This window comes from Nomascus leucogenys, chromosome 17, assembly GCF_006542625.1.
Source record: "Nomascus leucogenys isolate Asia chromosome 17, Asia_NLE_v1, whole genome shotgun sequence".
Taxonomy (NCBI): Eukaryota; Metazoa; Chordata; class Mammalia; order Primates; family Hylobatidae; genus Nomascus; species Nomascus leucogenys.
Window position 1 is genome coordinate 46,158,504 of NC_044397.1, and position 23,392 is coordinate 46,181,895.

The following is a 23,392-nucleotide window of genomic DNA, read 5'->3' on the forward strand; positions in this document are numbered from 1 at the left end:
AAAACCAACCTTACATTCAACAACCCAGCTAAGAAATCTAATTTAAAAATCAACTGTTGGCCGGGCGCGGTGGCTCATGCCTGTAATCCCAGCACTTTGGGTGGCTGAGGCGGGCAGATCACCTGAGGTCAGGAGTTCGAGACCAGCCTGGCCAACATGGTGAAACCCCGCCTCTACTAAAAATACAAAAATTAGCCAGGCGTGGTGGCGCGCGCCTGCAATCCCAGCTACTCGGGAGGCTGAGGCAGGAGAACTGCTTGAACCTGGGAGGCAGAGGTTGCAGTGAGCCAAGATCGCGCCACCGCACTCCAGCCTGGGCGACAGAGCAAGGCTCCATCTCGGGGGCGGGGGGGGGGGGGGGGGGGGGCGGGAATCAACTGTAATAAAAATAACACACTATGTCGTAACATAATAAAATCATACTGTTAACACTAACTCAAAGGAAAAACAGAGGTCTACCACAGAGGCCAGAAGCAATGTGGGGGCTGGACGTGGTGGCTCACGCCTGTGGTCCCGGCACTCTGGGGGGCCGAGGCGGGTTGATCACTTCAGGCTAGGAGTTCGAGACCAGTCTGGCCAACATGGCGAAACATGAAAAATACAACAGTCAAACCAACCAACCAACTCAGTGACAACAAAACAGGTCTACCCTGGAGTCATACTCTAATTTTTTCTATTTTCCTCCCTTTCTGATCCTTTATCCCACTTTCTTTTTCTTCTTCCTTCTCCTTCTTCTTTGTCAAATAGAGGATTGAGTTATTATCACTGATCCATATAAAGTCCCTCTCTCATTTATTTTAATTCCCACCCCCCATTTCTATTCCCCGACTTCCCATGTGCAACCTTCCTAATATGTTTGATACGCATCTTTTTGTTTGTATGTATTTTTAGAAAATGTTTATTGTTTTGTGTGCAAAAAAAAATTTAAAAAAAAAACAGAATATAAAATTGTATCTTCACTTCGAAATGAGCATTTAGAAGCAACAGAAGGGAACATAAAGTAAAAATACTTCATGTGAAATTAAGTTAATTTTGTTTTGTTGTGCTTGCTCCATAAAAAAAGCTTAAGTAGTAAAAGTACTCTTTTTACTAATTGTACTTTCAAAAGCTCACGGTTAAACTTGTAAAAGATTCTCAAGTAACTGACCTTACGCCTCATTTTTTTTTTTTTTAAGAGAGATATGCAGGGACCTGGCTTCAAACGTTCAACCTGGGAGCAATTTCAAAAGTCGAAGCCTGAAATTCAGGCTTTACAGGTGCAAAAGTCCTAAAACACGGGGGTAAAGTGGAAGGAGTAGTTTTCTGTCTAACCCCGTAGCCTCAAAAGGCAAAAGCCAGGTCAAAAGTAAGGATCAGTCCTCCTTGCTCTCAGCGGCGGCTATCCGGTGCTGTCAAGTGCAACGGTCTCCGAAGGAAGGGGACCGAGGACGCCACTCCGCCCGGAGAGGGTCTCAGTAAAAGGTTTACCTCCCCTGCCGCCCCAGGGTCCTTGCCCGCCGGGTGCCCTTACCCATCCTCCTCAGAGCTGACAGGAGACTAGGATCTCGGACCTTGATAACCCGATGGTTCGCACTGGTACGGCGAGACGCACCGAGCTACCACGCCGCGTTAGCAGCGTACCGAGTACCTGCAGAGCTGTGGACAGCCATGACACTGGCAGGCCGGTCCTGATTGGTTCAGAGGACGAAGAGGTGGGCCCAGAGGAAAGCCCAGAGCTCTGGGAAAGGAAGCCAGTGCCCGGTGCGCTCTCGGCCCTGCTCCGATTGGCTCATAGGGGAAAGGGGGCGAGCCCAGAAATAAGCACCGCCCAGAGTTCCGGGCGATGAAGCCGGAGCGCTTCTGCCTCCGTTTGGATTGGCTCAGACTGGGAAAAGGTGGGTCCAGAGAGAAATGATTGGCATGGGAAAATTAAAAGAGGAAAGGAGTGGGGAGCGGGGGAAATGCTTTGTGGGCCTGTTTGGATCTTAATTGGAATAAACCGACTGTAGAAAGGCATTATTTTTGGGAAACCCGAGGATGGACTCGCTATTAGATGATATTAAGGAGTTGTAGTTAATCTCGTCGCGTGTATCTGTTAAGGACTGTAGGCTGAAGTATTTAATGCTGAAACCATATGATGGTTTCTTTAAAATACCCCCAACCGGCCGGGCGCTGTGACTCAAACCTGTAATCCCAGCACTTTGGGAAGCCGAAGCGGGAGGATCGCTTGAGCCCAGGAGTTCGAGACCAGCCTGAGCAATATAGTGAGCCCTCGTCTGTACAAAATTTTTTTAAATTATTTATTTAATTAAATTAGCTTGGCGTGGCCGCTCACACCTGTAGACCCAGGTACTTGGGAAGCTAACGCTGGAAGATCGCTCGAGCCCAGGAAGTCGAAGCTGCAGTGGGGCCATGACCGTTCCACTGCACTCCAGCCTGGGTGACAGAGTGAGACTGACTTTTAAAAGAAAAGTGTAAATAAAAAAGCAACAAAAAAAATGAAAAAAGAGGAATAAAACAAGGATGGCAAAATGTTGATAGCGGGGTGATGGGTACATGGAAGGTTCATTACAATTTTTTGTCTATATTTTATGTTAAAATATTTCTATTATAAAAATATGAGTAAATAAAAATATTTATTATAAAATCTATTATTAAAAATATTTCTAGTATAAAGTGGGTCTGGCCCTTGAATTCCGCGGAACGAGGTGGTGCCAACGCTGTTTCAACCCGGTCACTAAACATCCGCGAGCATCCTGTCAGAGCTCTCGGCTCATTGGCGAAAGTAAATTAGGCCAGGAAAAGCACCTCCCTTTTTGGGCGTGGAAAGATGGCGTAAAAAGCCACAATGCGCAGGCGTCGTCGCTCACTTTTCCCCTCCCGGCTTCTGCCCCACCTGACGCCTGCGCAGTAAGGCTGCCAGACGCACTGTGGCGGCTCCCTGAAGCTCGTGAGTCGCGGCGCCGCGCACTTGCGGTTGGGTCAGTGTTGCGCGCCGCCCGGTCGTTACCGCGAGGCGCTGGTGGCCTTCAGGCTGGGCGGCGCGGGTCTGCCCTGGTTCGCCGGCTCCTAGGTCTTTAAACAGCCGCGATGTCCATCTTCACCCCCACCAACCAGATCCGCCTAACCAATGTGGCCGTGGTAAGGATGAAGCGCGCCGGGAAGCGCTTCGAAATCGCCTGCTACAAAAACAAGGTCGTCGGCTGGCGGAGCGGCGTGTGAGTAGCCCCCTCCCTCGGGCCTGGGCCTGAGCCGTCACCTCCGAGGCGGCCTGTCTCTGCCCAAGTCGAGTGAATGGGCCAGGCTGGGGTGTTGGCCGGGGAGGAAATGGAACATTCCTGATGTGAACATGAGACGTCGCTGTCCGAACTTGCGCCTAGCCAAGGGTTTCTTCTTTATTTGGTTGGTTCGGATTGGGTTGTTGGTTTGGGGTTTTGTTTTGTTGGTGTCATAAAAGCTGCAGCCAAGAAATCTCATAATTGTGGTCCTTTTCCTAGAATAGTGGTGGCTGAGAACCTAGTCTTCCGAATACTGCCATAGTTGTGGGTACATCTGGTGTCATAGATCTCAGTAGCCCTAGCAGTTTAAAGTGCGTAATGTCTTCACTGCTGCCATCTAGGGACTGGCATTCCGTGGCAGCAGCTGTCTGCACCCCACCCCACCCTTGTGTTTCTTACGTCCTCCCATGACATTTTTCTCCAGTGAGCAAATGGTAAGGCAAATATGGTTCTGAGTTTTGAAAGTGTTCCCTCAGGCCGATACGGGCAGATCAGTTGAGGCCAGGAGTTCGAGGCCAGCCTGGCCAACATGAAACCCCGTCTCTACTAAAAATACAAAATTAGCCGGGTGTAGTGGCGCATGCCTGTAATCCCAGCTACTCAGGAGGCTGAGGCAGGAGAATCACTTGAACCCGGGAGGCAGAGGTTGCAGTGAGCCGAGATCGCGCCACTGCACTCCAGCCTGGGCAAAAACAGTGAAATTCCATCTGGGGGCGGGGGGTATGGGGGAAGAAAAAGAAAACGCGCCCTCGACACTGAAGGTCATCAGGGGGATTTGTTGTCTTGCCGTTCGTGTTGTTGCCATCTCGTATTTAAATGTAAATGCATGTCCAAGTTTCAAGTATATTCACATAGGACTTTCTCTCCTGCCCTCACAAGGGAAAAAGACCTTGATGAAGTTCTGCAGACCCACTCAGTGTTTGTAAATGTTTCTAAAGGTCAGGTTGCCAAGAAGGAAGATCTCATCAGTGCGTTTGGAACAGATGACCAAACTGAAATCTGTAAGCAGGTGGGTAACAGCTGCAGCATAGCTAACCCTAATAACCATTTATAACGTACCTGTAGGTATACTAAACATTAAAGGCTGTTTTTCTGGAGGAAAGACTAACCAAGCAATAATGTGAGCTGCACAGTGTCACTTCTAATAATGAAGAACTTGGTGGTTTTGTTTGTTTGTTTTTTGTGGGTTTTTTTTGCCAAAACCTCCTGAAATCAGATTTTCTACTAAATTACCTCATTTTTCTATAAATTACCTCATTTATAGGATGTGGTATACCTGAAAACTTGAAAACTGAATTTGTTTTCAAGTATTTCATCTTTCAGACCCCCTTTTTTTTTTTTTGAGACAGAGTCTTGCTCTGTTGCCCAGGCTGGAGTGCACTCAGCTCACTGCAACCTCTGCCTCCCAGGTTCAAGCGATTCTTTTGCCTCAGCTTCCAGGTTAGCTGGGATTACAGGTGCCCACCACCCTGCCCGGCTAATTTTTGGATTTTTAGTAGAGATGGGGTTTCACCATGTTGGCCAGGTTGGTCTCAAACTCCTGACCTCAGGTGATAGGCCCGCCTTAGCCACCCAAAGTGCTGGGATTACAGGTGTGAGCCACTGCGCCCAGCCAAAAGATTCTTGCATCTTTTGGGCAAAGCTCAAACCATTACTTACATATTAATAGCTGGAGAGGATGAAATTTAATTTTCTCCCTAGTTACTCACTTTTTGTAGTTAGTTAACAAATAGCGTGTGATAGAGAAAGATAGTGATTTCTTAAATGTGTTGGCATTTTTTTAGATTTTGACTAAAGGAGAAGTTCAAGTATCAGATAAAGAAAGACATACACAACTGGAGCAGATGTTTAGGGACATTGCAACTATTGTGGCAGACAAATGTGTGAATCCTGAAACAAAGAGACCATACACCGTGATCCTTATTGAGAGAGCCATGAAGGACATCCACTATTCAGTGAAAACCAACAAGAGTACAAAACAGCAGGTGAGTGGTTTCTCATGTCATCAAAATATAGCCATGGAAATCAGTTTTCTCTGAAGAAATCATTAAAATAATGAGTCTGGGGCCAGGCACGATGGTTCACGCCCGTAATCCTAGCACTTTGGGAGCCAAGATGGGAGGACTGCCTGAGGCCCGGAAATAGCCTGGGAAACATAGGGATGCCCCATTTCTAATTTTTTTTTTTTTTTTTTGAGACAGAGTCGCACTCTGTTGCCCAGGCTGGAGTGCAGTGGCGCGATCTTGGCTCATTACAAACTCTGCCTCCCCGATTCAAGCGATTCTCCTGCCTCAGCCTCTTCAGTAGCTGAGATTACAGGCGTGTGCTACCACACCCGGCTAATTTTTCTTTTTTTTGTATTTTTAGTAGAGACGGGGTTTCACCATGTTGGCCAGGCTGGTCTCATATTCCTGACCTTGTGATGCACCCACCTTGGCCTCCCAAAGTGCTGGGATTACAGGCATGAGCCACCACACCTGGCCTTCACTTTCTTCATAGTTTTTTGAAACACAAAAGCTTTTCTTGTTGATAAGTCCAATTTTTCTATTTTTTTTTAATGGTCACTTATGTTTTTAATGTTATACCTAAGAAACCATTACCTAATCCAACTACATGGAAACTACTTTGTTTTTGAAAACCTTATGAAATAATATAGTGGAAGATATTACATTCTTGATTTTGTCTTGGTAGGCTTTGGAAGTAATAAAGCAGTTAAAAGAGAAAATGAAGATAGAACGTGCTCACATGAGGCTTCGGTTCATCCTTCCAGTCAATGAAGGCAAGAAGCTGAAAGAAAAACTCAAGCCACTGATCAAGGTCATAGAAAGTGAAGATTATGGCCAACAGTTAGAAATTGTAAGAGTCAAATATTTTCTTTGCTTCATGTTACCTAAATATTGTATTCTCTAGTAATAAATTAGTAGCAAACATTTAGACGTTGTAAACATATTTTCTTTTCTTTTTTTTTTTTTTGTTTGAGATGGAGTCTCGCTCTGTTGCCCAGGCTGGAGCTCAGTGGCGCAATCTCGGCTCACTGCAAGCTTTGCCTCCCGGGTTCATGCCATTCTCCTGCCTCAGCCTCCCGTGTAGCTGGGACTACAGGCGTCCGCCACCATGCCTGGCTAATTTTTCATACTTTTTAGTAGAGACGGGGTTTCACCATGTTAGCCAGGATGGTCTTGATCTCCTGACCTCATGATCCACCTGCCTCGGCCTCCCAAAGTGCAGGGATTACAGGCATGAGCCACCGCGCCCAGCCAGATATTTTCTTAAGACTAAAGGTTAGTCAGCCTTGTTTACCACAAATCATTTTATTTTTTTCCCAGCATTTATTTTTGTCATATATTATGCGTTAGTGTTTTAGATACATGATTTTAGCAAATGTAGCAACTATTTAAAATAAGCCACTTAAAAATTGCTATTTTAGTGGAAGATTGATAATTCCAACTACCTTAAAAATTTTGGAAAAATTAATACAAAGCACACTATGGAAATTTACATTGCGTTTTCAGAGATAGCTCAATTGTGTGCTTTACTCCAGTGCTGGTCATAATCCTAAAAGACAATCCCAAATGCCACAGTCTCAATGTTGAAATAATAAAAAAGTCAAAATCTTTAAAGTCCAAAGCCTGAACTTCTAATATCTTGAAAATCATAGTTCCAAAAGATTGAATCCTGGCTGGGCGCGGTGGCTCACGCCTGTAATCCCAGCACTTTGGAAGGCCAAGGCAGGTGGATCACTTGAGGTCGGGAGTTCGAGACCAGCCTGACCAACATGGAGAAACCCTGTCTCTACTAAAAATACAAAATAGTCAGGCGTGGTGGCACATGCCTGTAATCCCAGCTACTCGGGAGGCTGAAGCAGGAGAATCACTTGAACCTGGGAGGCAGAGGTTGCGGTGAGCCAAGATTGCACCATTGCACTCCAGCCTGGGCAACAAGAGTGAAACTCCATCTCAAAAAAAAAAAAAGATTGAATCCTGAATGATGAAATTCTGAAAGCTGAATTCTGACAAAAGCATTAGCACTCTTTGAGTTGTATGCAGGATAGTCGCGTCTGGTTAATTGCATCATGTTAGGAAAAGCTAGGATCTTGTTATTGTCTTCATTTGAAGATTAAGAATGGTTTAAAGAGATGTGTCTGGGTGCCAAGTTGATAAGGGGTGGAATTGTGGATGTAATTTTAGGTGTCAGCTTGACTGGAAAGGAATCCCTAGAAGCCTGATAAAGCATTATTTGGGGTATATCTGTGAGGGTGTTTCCAGAGGATATTAGTGTGTGAACCTGATGACATTAAACACAGAACATTTTAAAGAAGCAGCGAAACCATTATGTCCTTATGACCTCACCCCACAGCTTCAAACACAGTGTAAATTCAGCTGTCTACAAATTCATGTTTTCAAGGCTTTGCAGCTTTTGTGTTTATTTATTTTTTATATTTTTATTTTATTTTTTTTTTTGAGACAGAGTTTCACTCTTGTTGCCCAGGCTAGAGTGCAATGGCGTGATCTCAGCTCACTGCAACCTCTGCCTCCCGGGTTCAATCGATTCTCCTGCCTCAGCCTCCCGAGTAGCTGGGATTACAGGCACGTGCCACCTCGCCCAGCTAATTTCGTATTTTTAGTAGAGACAGGGGTCTCTCCATGTTGGTCAGGCTGATCTCAAACTCCCGACCTCAGGTGATCTGCCCGCCTCGGCCTCCCAAAGTGCTGGGATTACAGGCGTGAGCCACCGCGCCCGGTCTGCAGCTTCTTTTTAAAAGTAAATGAGCTGTAGAGAAGTGTTGAGTATGTGAGTATCCACTGTAGATGTGAACTAACCCATCTGACACTACTTGAAGTTCTAAAATCTTTGCAAAACTGTACACATGGGCCAGGCACAGTGGCTCGTGCCTGTAATCCTAGCACTTTGGGAGGCCGAGGCGAGCAGATAACATGGTGAAACCTTGTCTCTACTAAAAATACAAAAAATAAGCCAGGTGTGGTGGTGGGCGCCTGTAATCCCAGCTTGGGAGGCTGAGGCAGGAGAATCACTTGAACCTGGGAGGCAGAGGCTTTAGTGAGCTGAGATCACACCACTGCACTCTCTCTCAAAAAAAATAAAAAACATACACATGGTGTCTAAGTCTTCACATTGCTTTTTCTCCTTCATACGTGGAGGTGACTTTATTGAGCTATAAAATGTAATGCAAAATTTTAGTATGGGAAGAATCAGAGTTTTCTAGTTTGTCCCTTCCATTTACAGCTGAAGAATCAGAATAAGTGTTTAAACATAGGGATTAATGCCTTGTCACAGGGGGCTACATGGATACCTGAGGGCAGAGGCTGAACTAGAACCCAGTGTGCCGCCCTACTCATTGTCTTATCTATTGCACCATAGAACTGCGGTATTATGAGAGATCCGGAAAGCATTGTGCTTGCCTCAAAGGAAGTTAAAGCTGAGTTTATTCTGTGTGTTGCTCATCCTTATGTGGTAAACTGCTACGTTAAATGTTTCAGGTATGTCTGATTGACCCGGGCTGCTTCCGAGAAATTGATGAGCTAATAAAAAAGGAAACCAAAGGCAAAGGTTCTTTGGAAGTACTCAATTTGAAAGATGTGGAAGAAGGAGATGAGAAATTTGAATGACACCCATCAATCTCTTCACCTCTAAAACACTAAAGTGTTTTCGTTTCCGACGGCACTGTTTCATGTCTGTGGTCTGCCAAATACTTGCTCAAACTATTTGACATTTTCTATCTTTGTGTTAACAGTGGACACAGCAAGGCTTTCCTACGTAAGTATAATAATGTGGGAATGATTTGGTTTTAATTATAAACTGGGGTCTAAATCCTAAAGCAAAATTGAAACTCCAAGATGCAAAGTCCAGAGTGGCATTTTGCTACTCTGTCTCATGCCTTGATAGCTTTCCAAAATGAAAGTTACTTGAGGCAGCTCTTGTGGGTGAAAAGTTATTTGTACAGTAGAGTAAGATTATTAGGGGTATGTCTATATGACAAAAGGAGGGTCTTTCCTGAAATAGAAAACATATGATGCTTCATTTCTACTTAATGGAACTTGTGATCTGAGGGTCATTATGGTGTCGTAATGTAAATCTTGGATGATGTTCCTGATTATCTGAGAAATAGATACAGAAAAATTGTGCCAGACTTAAATAATTTTCATTGAACATGCTGCCATAACTTAGATTATTCTTGGTTAAAAAATGAAAGTCACTTATTTCTAATTCTTAAAGTTTATAATATATATTAATGTAGCTAAAATTGTATGTAATCAATAAAACCACTCTTATTTTTATTAAACAACTATGGCTGGTGTTTCTAGACAACTTCCTAACTCCCTTTCTTTTCTCTGCCCGTGTCTGTGGTAGGGTTAGGGAGTTGTTAGGAGAACCAAATAAATCAATATGAAGAATGCTTAGAACAGGGCCTGTACTTGTAAACACCTGAAAATTTTTTGCTAATACTTGGGATGTAACTGAAGTATTATTTTAGTATTTAAACACATAAATGGACAAGGTGCAAGCTTTTAAAAATGTACTTCAAGGCCAGGGGAGGTGACTCACACCTGTAATCCCACCACTTTGGGAGGCCGAGGCAGGCAGATCATCTGAGGTCAGGAGTTCGAGACCAGCCTAGCCAACATGGTGAGACCCCCGTCTCTACTAAAAATACAAAAATTAGCCAGGCATGGTGGCACGCACCTGTAGTCCCAGCTACCCGGAGGCTGAAGCAGGAGAGTCGCTTGAACCCAGGAGGCAGAGGTTGCAATGAGCTGAGAATGTGCCGCTGCACTCCAGCCTGGGTGACAGTGAAATTCGGTCTCCAAAAAAAAAAAAAATCTATTTCAACAGAGATACATTGTAGAATATAAATTAAATTCACTCAAATATACAGATGTATTTCTGGACAGCAGTTTTTATTTTAACTGAAAACAGGCTTCTTGACTTGAAAAGGTACTGATTGGTTTATAAGCACACAGAACTCCCTGCTAATACAAGCTCTCAGAAACGTCCCTTTAGTTTAAAATAACTACAATTGAGATTATAAAGTCAAAATTTTTTCTTATAGTGTTAACAAAATATATTCTTGTTTGATAACATGGGAATGAACGCTTTTTCTGTTAATGCTAAAGTTAGGCTGCTGTTTTGATACAGCTATTTGTTCAATATATCAATAGCTCTATCTTAGTAAGAAAATATAAACATTTAATATAACATTTCCTTAAGATTTTCTGGGGCCAGGTGCAGTGGCTCACACTGGTAATTCCAGCACTTTGGGAGGCCAAGGCGGGTGAATCACTTGGGCTCGGGAGTTCGAGACCAGCCTGGGCAACACAGTGAAACCCCGTCTCTACCAAAAACACAAAAAATTAGACATGGTGGTGTACCCCTGTGGTCCTAACTACTTGGGAGGCTGAGGCAGGAGGATCACGTGAGCCCAGGAGGTGGAGGTTGCAGTGAGCTAAAATCACCCCACTGCACTCCAGCCTGGGCAACAGAGCCAGACCCCATCTCAAAACAAAGATTTTCTGATTCTGAATATTCATTTTTTCTAAAAAGCTGGAATTTCAAGAAGTGTCAAATGTAGATCACATCTGAGTCATCATCTAAACTTATTTTTTTAATGTTATACTAATTTCATTATCAAAGAACTTAACATTTTTGGTTCATGATCATCTTCCCAGTACCACAGCCATAATGGATTATTTTAAGGATTGATTTATTTGACTTTTTCAATGCAAGCTGATGGTGTGTGCATTTGGTCACAATGACATTTCAGACTTAGGCCTCTTCTTTTAGCACAGTTCTTTTCTCTGAAGCTTCCCTTGTACCCCATACACAATTATTTGCTCCAGTTGCTGGAACCCAGTACTCTAACTTAAATTCCTTCATAGGTCTGGATTTATTCAAACTTGTATTAGAGCTGCTTAATTACCTGTCTTCATGCTAGACTGTGAGCTCCTTAAGGGCAAGGGACTTAGCAATGTGTGTGTATATCCCACCATGCTTTGGATCTAGTAGATGTGGAGTAAATGTCTGAAATAATAAATATGCGGGCCAGGCACCGTGGCTCATGCCTGTAATCCCAGCACTTTGGGAGGCCCAGGTGGGCAGATCACCTGAGGTCAGGAGTTCAAGACCAGCCTGGCCAAAATGATGAAACCCAGTCTCTATTAAAAATACAAAAATCAGCTGGCCGTGGTGGCTCACGCCTGTAATACCAAGACTTTGGGAGGCTGAGACAGGCAGATCACAAGGTCAAGAGATCGAGACCATCGTGGCCAACATGCTGAAACCCCGTCTCTACTAAAAATACAAAAATTAGCTGGGCATGGTGGCGCATGCCTGTAGTCCCAGCTACTTGGGAGGCTGAGGCAGGAGAATTGCTTGAACCTGGGAGGCGGGGGTTGCAGTGAACTGAGATCGTGCCACTGCACTCCAGCCTGGGCAACAGCGAGACGCCGACTGAAAAAAAAAAAAAAAAAAAAAACATTAGCCGGGCATGGTGGCAGCCGCCTGTAATCCCATCTGCTCAGGAGGCTGAGGCTGGAGAGTCTCTTGAACCCAGGAGGCAGAGGTTGCAGTGAGCCGAGATTCTGCCAGTACACTCCAGCCTGGGCAACAAGAGCAAAACTCCACCTCAAAATATATATATATATATTATATATCAGTTATAGAACTAAATGTAAACATAAAACTGTTAGTTACTGGCTTACGCCTGTAATCTCAACACTTTGGGAGGCCAAGGCAGCCAGATCACGATGTCGGGAGATGGAGACCATCCTGGCTAACATGGTGAAACCCCATCTCTACTAAAAATACAAAAAAATCAGCCGGGAGTGGTGGCACGTGCCTGTAGTCCCAGCTACTCGGGAGGCTGAGGCAGGAGAATCGCTTGACCCTGGGAGGTGGAGATGGCAGTGAGCCAAGATCGCGCCACTGCACTCCAGCCTCAGCGACAGAGCAAGACTCCATCTCAAAAACCAAACAAACAACAACAAAAAAACTGTGAGTTAGTAGAAAATATAAGGAAATATTTAACCTAAGGGTTAAAAAAAAAACTTTCTTAAGAAAAACAGAAACCTAAAAATTATCAAGGCAAATACCAATAGATTTAACTACATAAAAATGTAAAATTTCTGAATGACAGAAGACACTTAAAGTTTAAAGAGGCCAGTCCCGGCACAGTGGTTCATGCCTATAATCCCAGCACTTTGGGAGACCAAGGCAGGAGCATCACTTGAGTCCCGGAGTTCAAGACCAGCCTGAGCAACATAGCAAGACTCTGTCTGTACAAAAATTAAGAATTAACTGGGTGTAGGCTGGGCACAGTGGCTCACGCCTGTAATGCCAGCACTTGGGAGGCCGAGGCAGGCAGATCAACTGAGGTCAGAAGTTCAAGACCAGCCTGGCTAACACGGTGAAACCCCATCTCTACTAAAAATACAAAAAATTAGCTGGGTGTAGTGGCACATGCCTGTAGTCCCAGCTACTTGGGAGCCTGAGGCAGGAGAATTGCTTGAACCCGGGAGGCAGAGGTTGCAGTGAGCCAAGATCGTGCCACTACACTCCAGCCTGAGCCTAGGCAACAGAACAAGACTCCGTCTCAAAAAAAAAAATAAAAATAAAAAGAGAATTAACTGGGTATGATGACACATGCCTGTAGTCCCAGCTACTAGATAGGCTGAGGTAGGAGGATTGCTTGAGCCTGAGAGGTCGAGGATGCAGTGAGCCATGATCAGGCCACTGCACTCAGCCTAGGCAATACAGTGAGACCCTGTCTCAAAAAAAAAGTTTAAAGATATTATGGCTCAGCTGGGCACAGTGGCTCACGCCTGTAATCCCAGCACTTTGGGAGGCCAAGGCTGGTGGATCACTTGAAGTCAGGAGTTCAATACCAGCCTGGGCAACATGGTAAAAACCTGTCTCTACTAAAAATAAAAATAAAATTATCTGGGCATGGTGGCACACGCCTGTAATCCCAGCTACTCGGGAGGCTGAGGCAGGAGAATCTCTTGAGCCCGGGAGGCGGAGGATGCAGTGAGCTGAGATTGTGCCACTGCACTCCAGCCTAGGCGACAGAGTATAAGACTCTGTCTCAAAAAAAAAATTATGGCTAGGAGAAAATATGTGCAACAGGTAAGACAGGTAAAATGCCAATAAGTTATGACCAACCAAGAAAAAGGTCTAATATTCACCCCTGAGCATGGGGAAAATTGATACATTAATTTAAAATTAAATGCAAAATAGGATATTCGACTTCTCTCAGAGAAATGCTAAACAATGAGAAATCATTTTCTACCCATAAAAGATTAATTGTGATATTGGCAAGGATGTGAAGGAATGGCACTTTCATGCATTTACTGATAGAAGTATAACTGACTCCAACCTTTCAGGAAAGTAATTTGGTGGTATCTTTTTTGTGTGTGTGTGATGGAGTCTCCCTTTGTTGCCCAGGCTGGAGTACAGTGGCACGATCTTGGCTCACTGCAAACTCTGCCTCCTGGGTTCAAGCGATTCTCCTGCCTCAGCCTCCCCAGGTAGCTGGGATTACAGGCGCGTGCTACCGTGCCCAGATAATAATTTAGTAGAGATGAGCTTTCACCATGTTGGCCAGGCTGGTCTCAAACTCTGTTTTTTTGTTTGTTTGTTTGTTTGTTTGTTTTGTTTTGTTTTTTGAAATGAAGTCTAGCTCTGTCACCCAGGCTAGAGTGCAATGGCATGATCTTGGCTCACTGCAACCTCCACCTCCCAGGTTCAAGCAATTCTCATGCCTCAGCCTCCCCAGTAGCTGGGATTACAGGCACCCACCCCCATGCCCAGCTAATTTTTGTATTTTTAGTAAAGACAGGGTTTCACTGTGTTGACCAGGCTGGTCTCAAACTCCTGACCTCATGATCCGCCTGCCTCAGCCTCCCAGAGTGCTGGGATTACAAGCGTGAGCCACTATGCCCGGCCAGGTCTCAAACTCTTGACCTCAGGAGATCCATCTGCCTCGGCCTCCCAGAGTACTGGGATTACGGCATGAGCCACCGCACATGGCCTGGTGGTATCTTAAAATTTTTAAATATGTGCACTTTTTTTTTTTTTTTTTTGAGGAAGAGGGTCTTGCTCTGTCGCCCAGGCTGGAGTACAGTAGCAAGATCACTGCTCACTACAGCCTCAACCTCCCAGGCTCAAGTGATCCTCCCACCTTAGCCTCCTGAGTACCTGGGACTACAGGCAGGCACCACCATGCCGGGCTAATTTTTTTTTTTTTTTTTAATTTTTCTTAGATACAGAGCCTTGCTATGTTGCTTAGGCTGGTCTCGAACTCCTGGCCTCAAGCAATCCTACCACTCCGACCTCCCAAAGACCTGAGATTATAGGCATGAACCACTGTACTTGGACATGTGCACCATTTGATACAGCAATTGATTGCTCTTTAGGCACCTATCTGCCAGAAATAAAATTACCTGAATTCTAAGGATATGTGTACAATGTTATTTTCTGCTTGTATTAGTAAAAACTGAAAATGACCATCAATAGCAAATACAGGCTGTGTATCACTCATTCCAAATGCTTGGGAAAGAAGTCTTTCAAATTTCAGATATTTTTTCAGATTTTGGCGTATGTGCATGCCTAATTAAAAAATTCAAAAATCAAAATGCTAAGGGACCATTTCCTTTGAGCATTATGTTTCTAAATTTGGGAGTTTTTCGGATTAGGGATATTCAACCTGTAGTTAAATAAATTGTAACATCTCCTTACTGTGGATATTTTTTTTTTTTTTTTTTTGAGATGGAGTCTTGCCCTGTTGCCCAGGTTGGAGTGCAGTGGTGCAATCTCAGCTCACTGCAACCTCCAACTCCCGGATTCAAGCGATCTTCCTGCCTCAACCTCCTGAATAGCAGGGACTAGAGGCGCGCACCACCATGCCTGGCTAATTTTTGTATTTTTAGTAAAGACAGCGTTACCCTATTTTGGCCAGGCTGGTTCTGAACTCCTGACCTCAGGTGATCTGCCCGTCTCAGCCTCCCAAAAGTGCTGGGATTACAGGTGTGGGCAACTGCACCCAGCCTATTGTGGAATATTAAGTATATTTTTACAAATGAGACCTCTTCCTGTATGTCCTATAGCGATGTCCATGGTAACAAGTGGAGGAGGGGTAGAGATGGAAGAGGGAATAAAACTACGGAGGAATGTATTATGGTGTGATCCCATTTTGTAACTTTTTTGGAGGAAAAACCCTGAATATGTGTGTACAGGTTTATATACGGTTGAAAGAGCGTAGAAAAATCTGTGGAAAAATACACATGTAACCTACACAAGCACATTACAACCAGCATGATTAGTTTTGAAATAAAGTTTTCAGCCAGTCACGGAGGCTCACGCCTGCAATCCCAGCACTTTGGGAGGCAGAGGTAGGCAGGTCACCTGAGGTCAGGAGTTCGAGACCAGCCTGGCCAATGTGGTGAAACCCCATCTCTACTGAAAATATAAAAATTAGGCCAGGTGCAGTGGCTCATGCCTATAATCCCATACTTCTGGGATGCCAAGGCTGGTTGATCACTTGAGGACAGGAGTTCAAGACCAGCCTGGCCAACATGGTGAAACCCCATATCCACTAAAATACAAAAAGTTAGCTAGATGTGGTGGCGGGCACCTGTAATCCCAGTTACTCGGGAGGCTGAGGCAGGAGAATCACTTGAACCCTGGAGGTGGAGGTTGCAGTGGGCCAAGATTGCACCACTGCACTCCAGCCTAGGCAACAAGAGCGAAACTAGCTAAATCTGTCTCCAAAAAAAAAAAAAAAAAAAAACAAAAATTAGCTGGGCATGGGGGTGGGCACCTGTAATCCCAGCTACTCAGGAGGCTGAGGCAGGAGAATCGCTTGAGCCTGAAAGGCAGAGGTTGCAGTGAGTTGAGAGCACACCACTGCACTCCAACCTGGGTGACAGAGTGAGAATCTGTCTCTAAATAAATAAATAAATAAATAAATAAATAAAATTTTCAAAAGCATATGAAAATACTAATTTAATAAGCTTTTTGGAAAACTTAAAAGTGAAATTGCAATTTTATTCTCATTCAGATTCACTTTCAAAGATCTCTTCTGCCCTGCCCTTTAGAAATTGTGAGAGGCTTCCCTGGGTCTTGAGTTGAGGGAAGTTGAGGTCTTGAACTTTTTCCCTAGCATGACCAGTGCTGTTGCCAAAATGCCAGGGGTTTGGTATAGGTCTTGCCGCTTGCTGCACAGAAAGCCAATCAGTAGTGCCAGGGAAGAAGGCTTTAATTGGGTGCTCCAGCCACGGAGATGGGAGATCAGTTTCAAATTCTCCTCCCTGACCAACTAAAATTAGGAGTTTATATAGGAAGGAAGAAATGTAACTACATGCAGTAAAACAGGAATTAGGGAGGGGTAAGGAAGAGGAGTTGGTCAACAGGCAGCAGGTGGTCTGTTAGGCCATTATGACAGATGAGGGGTCCTGCATCTCATTGTCCAAATGCAGTGATCTGGTAAGTTTCAGTTCCTTGATACCATCTGGGAGGCCTGATGGTTGATTTCCTGAGAAAGGAACTTGGATAAGACAAATGTCACTTTCTCAAATTTCAAGACTGGAAAGGTCAATTTGTTTTTCTTTTTGCTTTTGCTTTTGTTTTGTTTTGAGACAGGGTCTCACTATGTTGCCCAGGCTGAAGTGCAGTGGCTATTCACAGGCGGGATGCCACTATTCATCAGCACGGGAGTTTTGACCTGCTCAGTCTCCGACCTGAACTGGTTCACCTCTCCTTAAGCAACTTGGTGGTCCCCCACTCCTAGGAAGTTGATGCTAAACTTAGTGCAGACACCTGATTGGCATAGCGCACTACAGCTCAGACTCCTGGGCTCAAGTGATCCTCCCGCCTCAGCCTCCCAAGTAGCTGGGAATACAGGCACACTCCACCACACCAGGCTAGAAGGGTCAATTTCTATGTTTATTCAAAAGAAACCATAAACATCTGCTCTATGAAACAACTGAGTCAGTTTCAGTACCTTAGAAGGTGACACAGACTCTGTTGTGAGAACAGAAAACCCAGGAAAGAATTGTAGATTACTGGTTTCAAGCTGTCTTATACCTACCTCAGGCACTAGGAGGCATTTGCCTTTATTTTATTTTATTTTTTTTTTTTTGAGACGGAGTCTTGCTCTGTCCCCCAGGCTGGAGTGCAATGGCGCAATCTCAGCTCACTGCAAGCTCCGCCTCCCAGGTTCATGCCATTCTCCTGCCTCAGCCTCCCTAGTAGCTGGGACTACAGGCGCCCGCCAACACGCCCGGCTAATTTTTTGTATTTTTAGTAGAGACGGGGTTTCACCGTGTTAGCCAGGATGGTCTCGATCTCCTGACCTCGTGATCCGCCCGCCTTGGCCTCCCAAATTGCTGGGATTACAGGCTTGAGCCACCGCGCCTGGCCGAGGCATTTGCCTTTAACAGCTATTTGGGAGAGTTTGCAAGGAAGTGATGAGGAGATTTAAAAAGAAAAGACAGAAGAGATGGAGAGTGGATGGAAAGCTCCCAATAAAGAGAGGCTGGCCGGGCGTGGTGGCTCATGCCTATAATCCCAGCACTTGGGGAGGCTGAGGTAGGTGGATCACCCAAGGTCAGGAGTTCGAGGCCAGCCTGGCCAAAATGGTGAAATCCCTTCTCTACTAAAAATACAAAAAATTAGCTGGGAGTGGTGGTAGTTACCTGTAATCCCAGCTACTAGGGAGACTGAGGCAGGAGAATCATGTGAACCCAGGAGGCACAGGTTGCGGTGACCCGAGATCACACCACTGCACTCCAGCCTGAGCGACAGAGTGAGACTGTTGAGAGAGGGAGAGAGAGAGAGAGAGAGAGAGAGGATAGGAGTGTTTTGAGCAGAGCAGTTACTTCCTGCTGCAGTTCTTTTTCCCCAGAACAGTCAAAATGTGCTGGCCCTTACTTTTCTTCATGTCCCTCTCCTCCTAGGCTGGGATCCAGCAGCCCCAGGACTTGGTGCCACTAAAATAACTGCCGCATTTTTTTTTTTTTTTTTTTTTTTTTTTTGTCCTTCAGTTTCATGGCATGGATCACAGATTTCAGCTTTGAATCTTTGAATGTTTTGAATGTTTCAGCTTTCAAATGTTTTGCTTTTCTCCAAATAGCCTAGGCTATAGTGAGCAAGCCATCATCCCCAAATATTTCTAAATCAATCCATTTTCCATCAAGACCCAGTACATGTGTACATCTGTAACAGAGTGCAGTGGTGCAATCATAGCTCTCTACAGCCCACAACTCTTAGGTTCAATCAATCCTCCTGCCTCAGCCTCCAGAGTTGCTGGAACTACAGGCTTGTGCCACGACGCCTAGCTAATTATTTTAATTTTTTGTAGGGAAGGGTCTTGCTATGTTGCCCAAACTTAATCTACTATTTTGTTTGTTTGTTTGAGATGGAGTCTCGCTCTGTCGCCCAGGCTGGAGTGCAGTGGGGCAATCTCTCCTCACTGCAATCTCCACCTCCTGGGTTCAAGAGATTCTCCTGCCTCAGCCTCCCAAGTAGCTGGGATTACAGGCGCCCCCTACCATGCCCGGCTAATTTTTTATTTTTATTTTTAGTAGAGACAGGGTTTCACCATGGTGGCCATGCTGGTCTCGAACCCTTGAACCCAGATGATCCACCCGCCTCAGCCTCCCAAAGTGCTAGGATTACAGGCGTGAGCCACTGTGCACGGCTGTAATCTACTATTTTTTGTGGCAATAATTAGATGCTTAATTCTCTAAGTAAAAATTAAGTCCAATTCCAAGCTTTGCAAAGCATACTAAAGTATACCCAAACGTCTTCAGAGAAACTATTCTGAGCAATTTCTTTACCATATTTTGCCTAAACACAGTAATGAATACAGCTGAATATTCCCTGCATGTTTTGCTAATTTCATACTTTCCGTCAGTACACAGAACATGGCAACTGTGTGTCTCAAGTGTTTTTCAGACATCATCTGACTTACTGTAACTGTCTGCAAAGTAGACCTGGTATTATGCATCTTTCACAGATGGAGAATTCGAAGTTAAATAAGGGCCTAGGTGCACAATTACATTTCAGGGCCCAGAATTTAGGTATAAACGTTGGCCTTAAGAGAGTGCTGTTTTATTTTTTAGAACACTATTTCAGTAAATAAAACAGCAGACATGGGCTTATGATTCATTCACCTTATTTGTGAAAAGAAAAACTTAATAACCTCAGCTTCTTTGTCAAGTGGTTTAGTAAGTCACATAAAGAGAAAAGGAAAGCGCTGGGTGCGGTGGCTCATGCCTATAATCCCAGCACTTGGGAGGCTGAGGCAGCATATCACTTGAGGTGAGGAGTTCCAGACCAGCCTTACCAACATGGTGAAATGCCGTCTCTACTAAAAATACAAAAATTAGCCAGGCGTGGTGGTGGGCGCCTGTAATCCCAGCTACTCCGAAGGCTTAGGCAGGAGAATTGCTTGAACCTGAGAGGTGGAGATTGGAGTGAGCCAAGATTGTATCACTGCACTCCAGCCTCGGTAACAAAGCAAGACTCGGTCTCAATTTAAAAAAAATAATTAAAAAATAATTAAAAAAAAAAAAGGAAAGGAAGCAGGGAAAGAATTAAATGAGACCGTAAAAGTTACTAAAAAATAGCCCAAACCTTTTAACAAAAGAAGCTTTGAGGCCAAGCGGTGGCTCAGACCTGTAATCCTAGCACGTTGGGAGGCCAAGGCAGGCGGATCACCTGAGGTCAGGAGTTCGAGACCAGCCTGACCAACGTGGAGAAACCCTGTCTCTACCAAAAATACAAAATTAGCTGGGCATGGTGGCGCATGCCTGTAATTCCAGCTACTTGGGAGGCTGAGGCAGGAGAATTGCTTGAACCCGGGAGACAGAGGTTGCGTTGAGCTGCGATCACGCCATTGCACTCTAGCCCGGGCCACAAGAGCGATACTCCGTCTCAAAAAAAAAAAAAAAGAAGAAGAAGCTTTGAAAAGCGGGGAGGGAGAGAAATATTTCATTACTATTTATTGCAGAGAAGCTCTCCACCAGGCTGCCACATGTGGTTGCACAGGCTGAGCACTGCACAACTTCCACAGCTGCCATACAACAGCTACTCCTGAAGTGCAATGGCTCAGCTATCAAGATAGCTCTTTATGGCAATAACAGGCATTTTCTGTATTGAAATCATTTTTAAAAATAAAGATGGGGTCTCGCAATGTTGCCCAGGTTAGTCTCAACCTCCTGGACTCAAGTGATCCTCCTGACTCAGCCTCCCAAAGTGTTGGGATTACAGGCATGAGCCACCATGCCCAACCGATTGAAACACTTAATTTTTTTAATTAAGTGTTAAAGTACTTTGCATTAGAAAGAAAGAAGAGCTAAAATAAATCTTATTTATAAAGGCAAACATAGGGCCAGGTGCGGTGGCTCACACCTGTAATTCCAGCATTTTGGGAGGCCAAGGTGGATGGATCACCTGAGGTCAGGAGTTCGAGACCAGCCTGGCTAACACGGTGATGAGGGAAGAGAGAGACCCTCTCATATTGTTTTATATTGTTTTATACTCAGTAGCTGTTTTAAGAAAAAACAACAAGGAAGTAAAACCAAAGACAGGCAGCCCAGCACTAGGCCCAAAACCAGGCCTGGGCCTGCCTGGTCTAAACCCAGTAGTTAAAAATCAACTCATAACTTAGAAACCGATGTTATTCATAGATTCCAGACATTGTATAGAAGAACATTGTGACACTCCCTGCCCTGCTGTGTTTCTCTCTGACCACCGGTGCATGCAGCCCCTGTCACGTACCGCCTGCTTGCTCAAATCAATCACGACCCTTTCATGTGAAGTCTTTAGTGTTGTGAGCCCTTAAAAGGGACAGAAATTGTGCATTCGGGGAGCTCAGATTTTAAGGCAGTAGCTTGCCGATGCTCCCAGCTGAATAAAGCCCTTCCTTCTACAACTCAGTGTCAGAGAGGTTTTTTTTTTTTCTTAATAAATTTATTCACAAAAAGTGATATTGCAGAGGGTCTGGGGGCTGTACATGTGCAGGGGCTTGGTGAGCTCTGTACACGGGGCTGGGAGACAAGGGAGCCTCCAGGTGGAAGGGTATTTTTTAATAAAAAATATAATGGAGCTACAACCACCCCCTCCCCCCTCCCCGATTAAAAAGACACAAAAATAGACGTCTCTGAGGTAAACGGGGAGCCTGGGGCTTAAGGGTGTTTAAAGGGCTTCACAGGTGCCAGGGCTTAGAGGTGTCACAGGCACCGGGGTGGCTCCTGCATCGGTTGGTAGAACAGCACGTAGCCCTCGCTGGATGCCACCTGGTTTTCACTGACAGGGGAGACACGAGAGTCATTGTAGACATGCCAACCAGTCTGGCACCGGCACAGGGCTGTGTAGTGGCCATAGTGGGCGCTGCCTGAGTGGTTGCAAAGGGCATACAGCTGGTATACAGGACTTCCGGCTTTGTCACTGGCAAAGTCCCCTAGGCTCAGTCGCTGCAGTGGAAGGTCTACACCTACTGAACTTTTTTTGATGGAGCCTCGGGAGGCAGAAAATCGATTCAGATGGAGCACGAGGATTCGAGGGAATCTTTGTACTGTCAACTTTTTGGTACTTCGAGTTTTCTGCCGACATCGGTCACACACTGGGGCATTCTCCGACTCTAGCTCTTCTTCCTTAGGGAAAAGGTTGAAACAATCCCGCAGAGACACCTTGCCCCCAGCAAATCCTTTCTTGGGGATGGGCAGGGACAGGTCACAAAAAACCTCGAAGGTCGTGGAGCGATACCCACAGGCCTGGCACTTGAGACAACTTTTCAACTGGCCCACAAACAGGTCCACAGTCTTGCTGTCCTCTCGCTCCAGGTAACGTTTCCACATTAGGTTGGCTCGGTCATCATCACTGAACTCAGGTTCTTCTAGCAGAGCCCCTCCTCGGCGGGGTGGAGAGGGAACCGGACCATTGGCAAGTATTGGTGGAGCCCGGCGGCCTCGGCGGTTGATTTCAAGGTGTAGCCGCTCCATGAGGAGCTTCAGGAACTCTTGGGCATCCTGCTGGCTGTATCCAGAGAAGGAGGGAACATATTTCTGGAAGACAGCTCGGAATCGAGTAGGATTCACAGCTTCGCAGGAGTCAGGGTGCCAGAGGGCACCAGTCACATCTGCAAAGGCTTCAGTGAGCTCTTGGGCTCGGCCTCCTCCAGGCACCTCTTGCCAGAAGTCCCTTCTCAGACAGAAGTCCCGAAGAGGTCGAGTGCTGCTCAGACACTGCAGCACAGCATTCAGGAAGCACGTGTTTCCCAGGTTTCGAAGGCCAACATGACCAGAGCCCAGAAGCAGTGTGTGATGAGCCATCTTGTCATCAGAGTAGAAAGGCTCAGAGGACCGGGCGGATATCATGTGGAAGGAGCCATGGGAAGCAGGGGGCTCTGTCCGTATGCTGAACAGGGTAGGGGGTCCAGGAAAGCCCCCTAGGCGGCGGAGAGAAGTGCTACGTCTCAAAGTGGGTGGCTCAGGCCGGAGGGCCAAGCAGCTCAGTGCAGCCCCAAGCTCTCCGGTGCCACGGTGCCCTCCCAAGGCAATCCCCATTGGACGCAAGTCCCCACTGCTCACAGACTTGGAACGGGCTAAGTTGGTCCGAGATGAGAGAGGCAAAGCCACAGTTGGGGGTGGTGAGCCAGGCAGGGGAACCCCATGATCTGCTCGAAGGGGGCCTCTGGGACGAGGGCCTGAGGTCCGTCCCCGTCCCAGCTCCAGTTTCTTGAGCCGTTCATCAGGAGGACCTGGCCGGGGAGGCAGAGGTCGTAACATGGGGTTTGGCCCAGAGGCTGGGTTTCTGCGCTCCTTGCTGCGGGCCCTGGGGGCAAATGGTAGCTTGGATCCCACTCGGGGCTGGATATTAACAGGTGGCTCTCGGGTCCGGCCCAGGCGGTGCTCAGAGGCCTGGGGCATTTTGGACACCACAGGCTGGACCTGTCCCCCGGTGAGGCGGCGGGAGAGGCCAGCCGGGGCCAGGCCCCAGTTCAGGGCCACCCCCTACTACCCCCGTGCAGCTCCCCCGTGGGCCCGGCTGCAGCTTTAGCCGCAGCTGTTGCCCAGATCGCTCCCGCCGCAGGGGCCGCCGCCATCTTTGTTGGTCCC

General features: G+C 45.9%; 3 protein-coding genes across 4 annotated transcripts in view; 1 reads left to right on the top strand and 2 right to left on the bottom strand.

Annotated features, from left to right (window-relative positions):
- The window catches only part of LOC100607540 (S-adenosyl-L-methionine-dependent tRNA 4-demethylwyosine synthase TYW1), a 275,604-nt gene extending 273,916 nt beyond the window's left edge, over positions 1–1,688 (bottom strand). The window contains exon 1 of the mRNA XM_030795676.1: positions 1,511–1,688. Coding sequence (XP_030651536.1) covers positions 1,511–1,514 — 4 coding nt within the window. The 5' untranslated portion in view covers positions 1,515–1,688. The remainder of the gene's footprint in view (positions 1–1,510) is intronic.
- Positions 1,689–2,789: 1,101 nt separating this feature from the next.
- SBDS (SBDS ribosome maturation factor) lies at positions 2,790–9,576 on the top strand. The gene is made up of 5 exons (XM_003276052.4): positions 2,790–3,197; positions 4,137–4,266; positions 5,042–5,242; positions 5,949–6,113; positions 8,756–9,576. Exons 1-5 carry the CDS (start codon positions 3,070–3,072, stop codon positions 8,882–8,884), a joined length of 753 nt encoding a protein of 250 aa, XP_003276100.1. The 5' UTR covers positions 2,790–3,069; the 3' UTR covers positions 8,885–9,576.
- An 11,647-nt stretch (positions 9,577–21,223) lies between these two features.
- On the bottom strand, positions 21,224–23,392 carry LOC100607886 (ubiquitin carboxyl-terminal hydrolase 21). Of its 2 annotated transcripts, XM_030796055.1 has the most exons (2): positions 22,865–23,392; positions 21,224–22,722 (listed from the first exon to the last, which is right to left on the bottom strand). In XM_030796055.1, the coding sequence occupies exon 2, from the start codon at positions 22,649–22,651 to the stop codon at positions 21,506–21,508; it is 1,146 nt and encodes a 381-aa protein (XP_030651915.1). In that variant the 5' UTR covers positions 22,652–22,722; positions 22,865–23,392; the 3' UTR covers positions 21,224–21,505. The 2 variants fall into 2 exon arrangements, with proteins under 2 accessions (XP_030651915.1, XP_003276102.2); XM_003276054.3 differs by having other exon boundaries at positions 21,224–23,313.

Coding starts and splice junctions, on each gene's coding strand:
- SBDS (XM_003276052.4), top strand. CDS start 3,070: ATGTCCATCTTCACCCCCACCAACCAGATCCGCCTAACCAATGTGGCC. Junction 5,243..5,948: donor ACAAGAGTACAAAACAGCAG/GTGAGTGGTTTC, acceptor TTGTCTTGGTAG/GCTTTGGAAGTAATAAAGCA. Junction 6,114..8,755: donor ATGGCCAACAGTTAGAAATT/GTAAGAGTCAAA, acceptor TAAATGTTTCAG/GTATGTCTGATTGACCCGGG.
- LOC100607886 (XM_003276054.3), bottom strand. CDS start 23,203: ATGCCCCAGGCCTCTGAGCACCGCCTGGGCCGGACCCGAGAGCCACCT.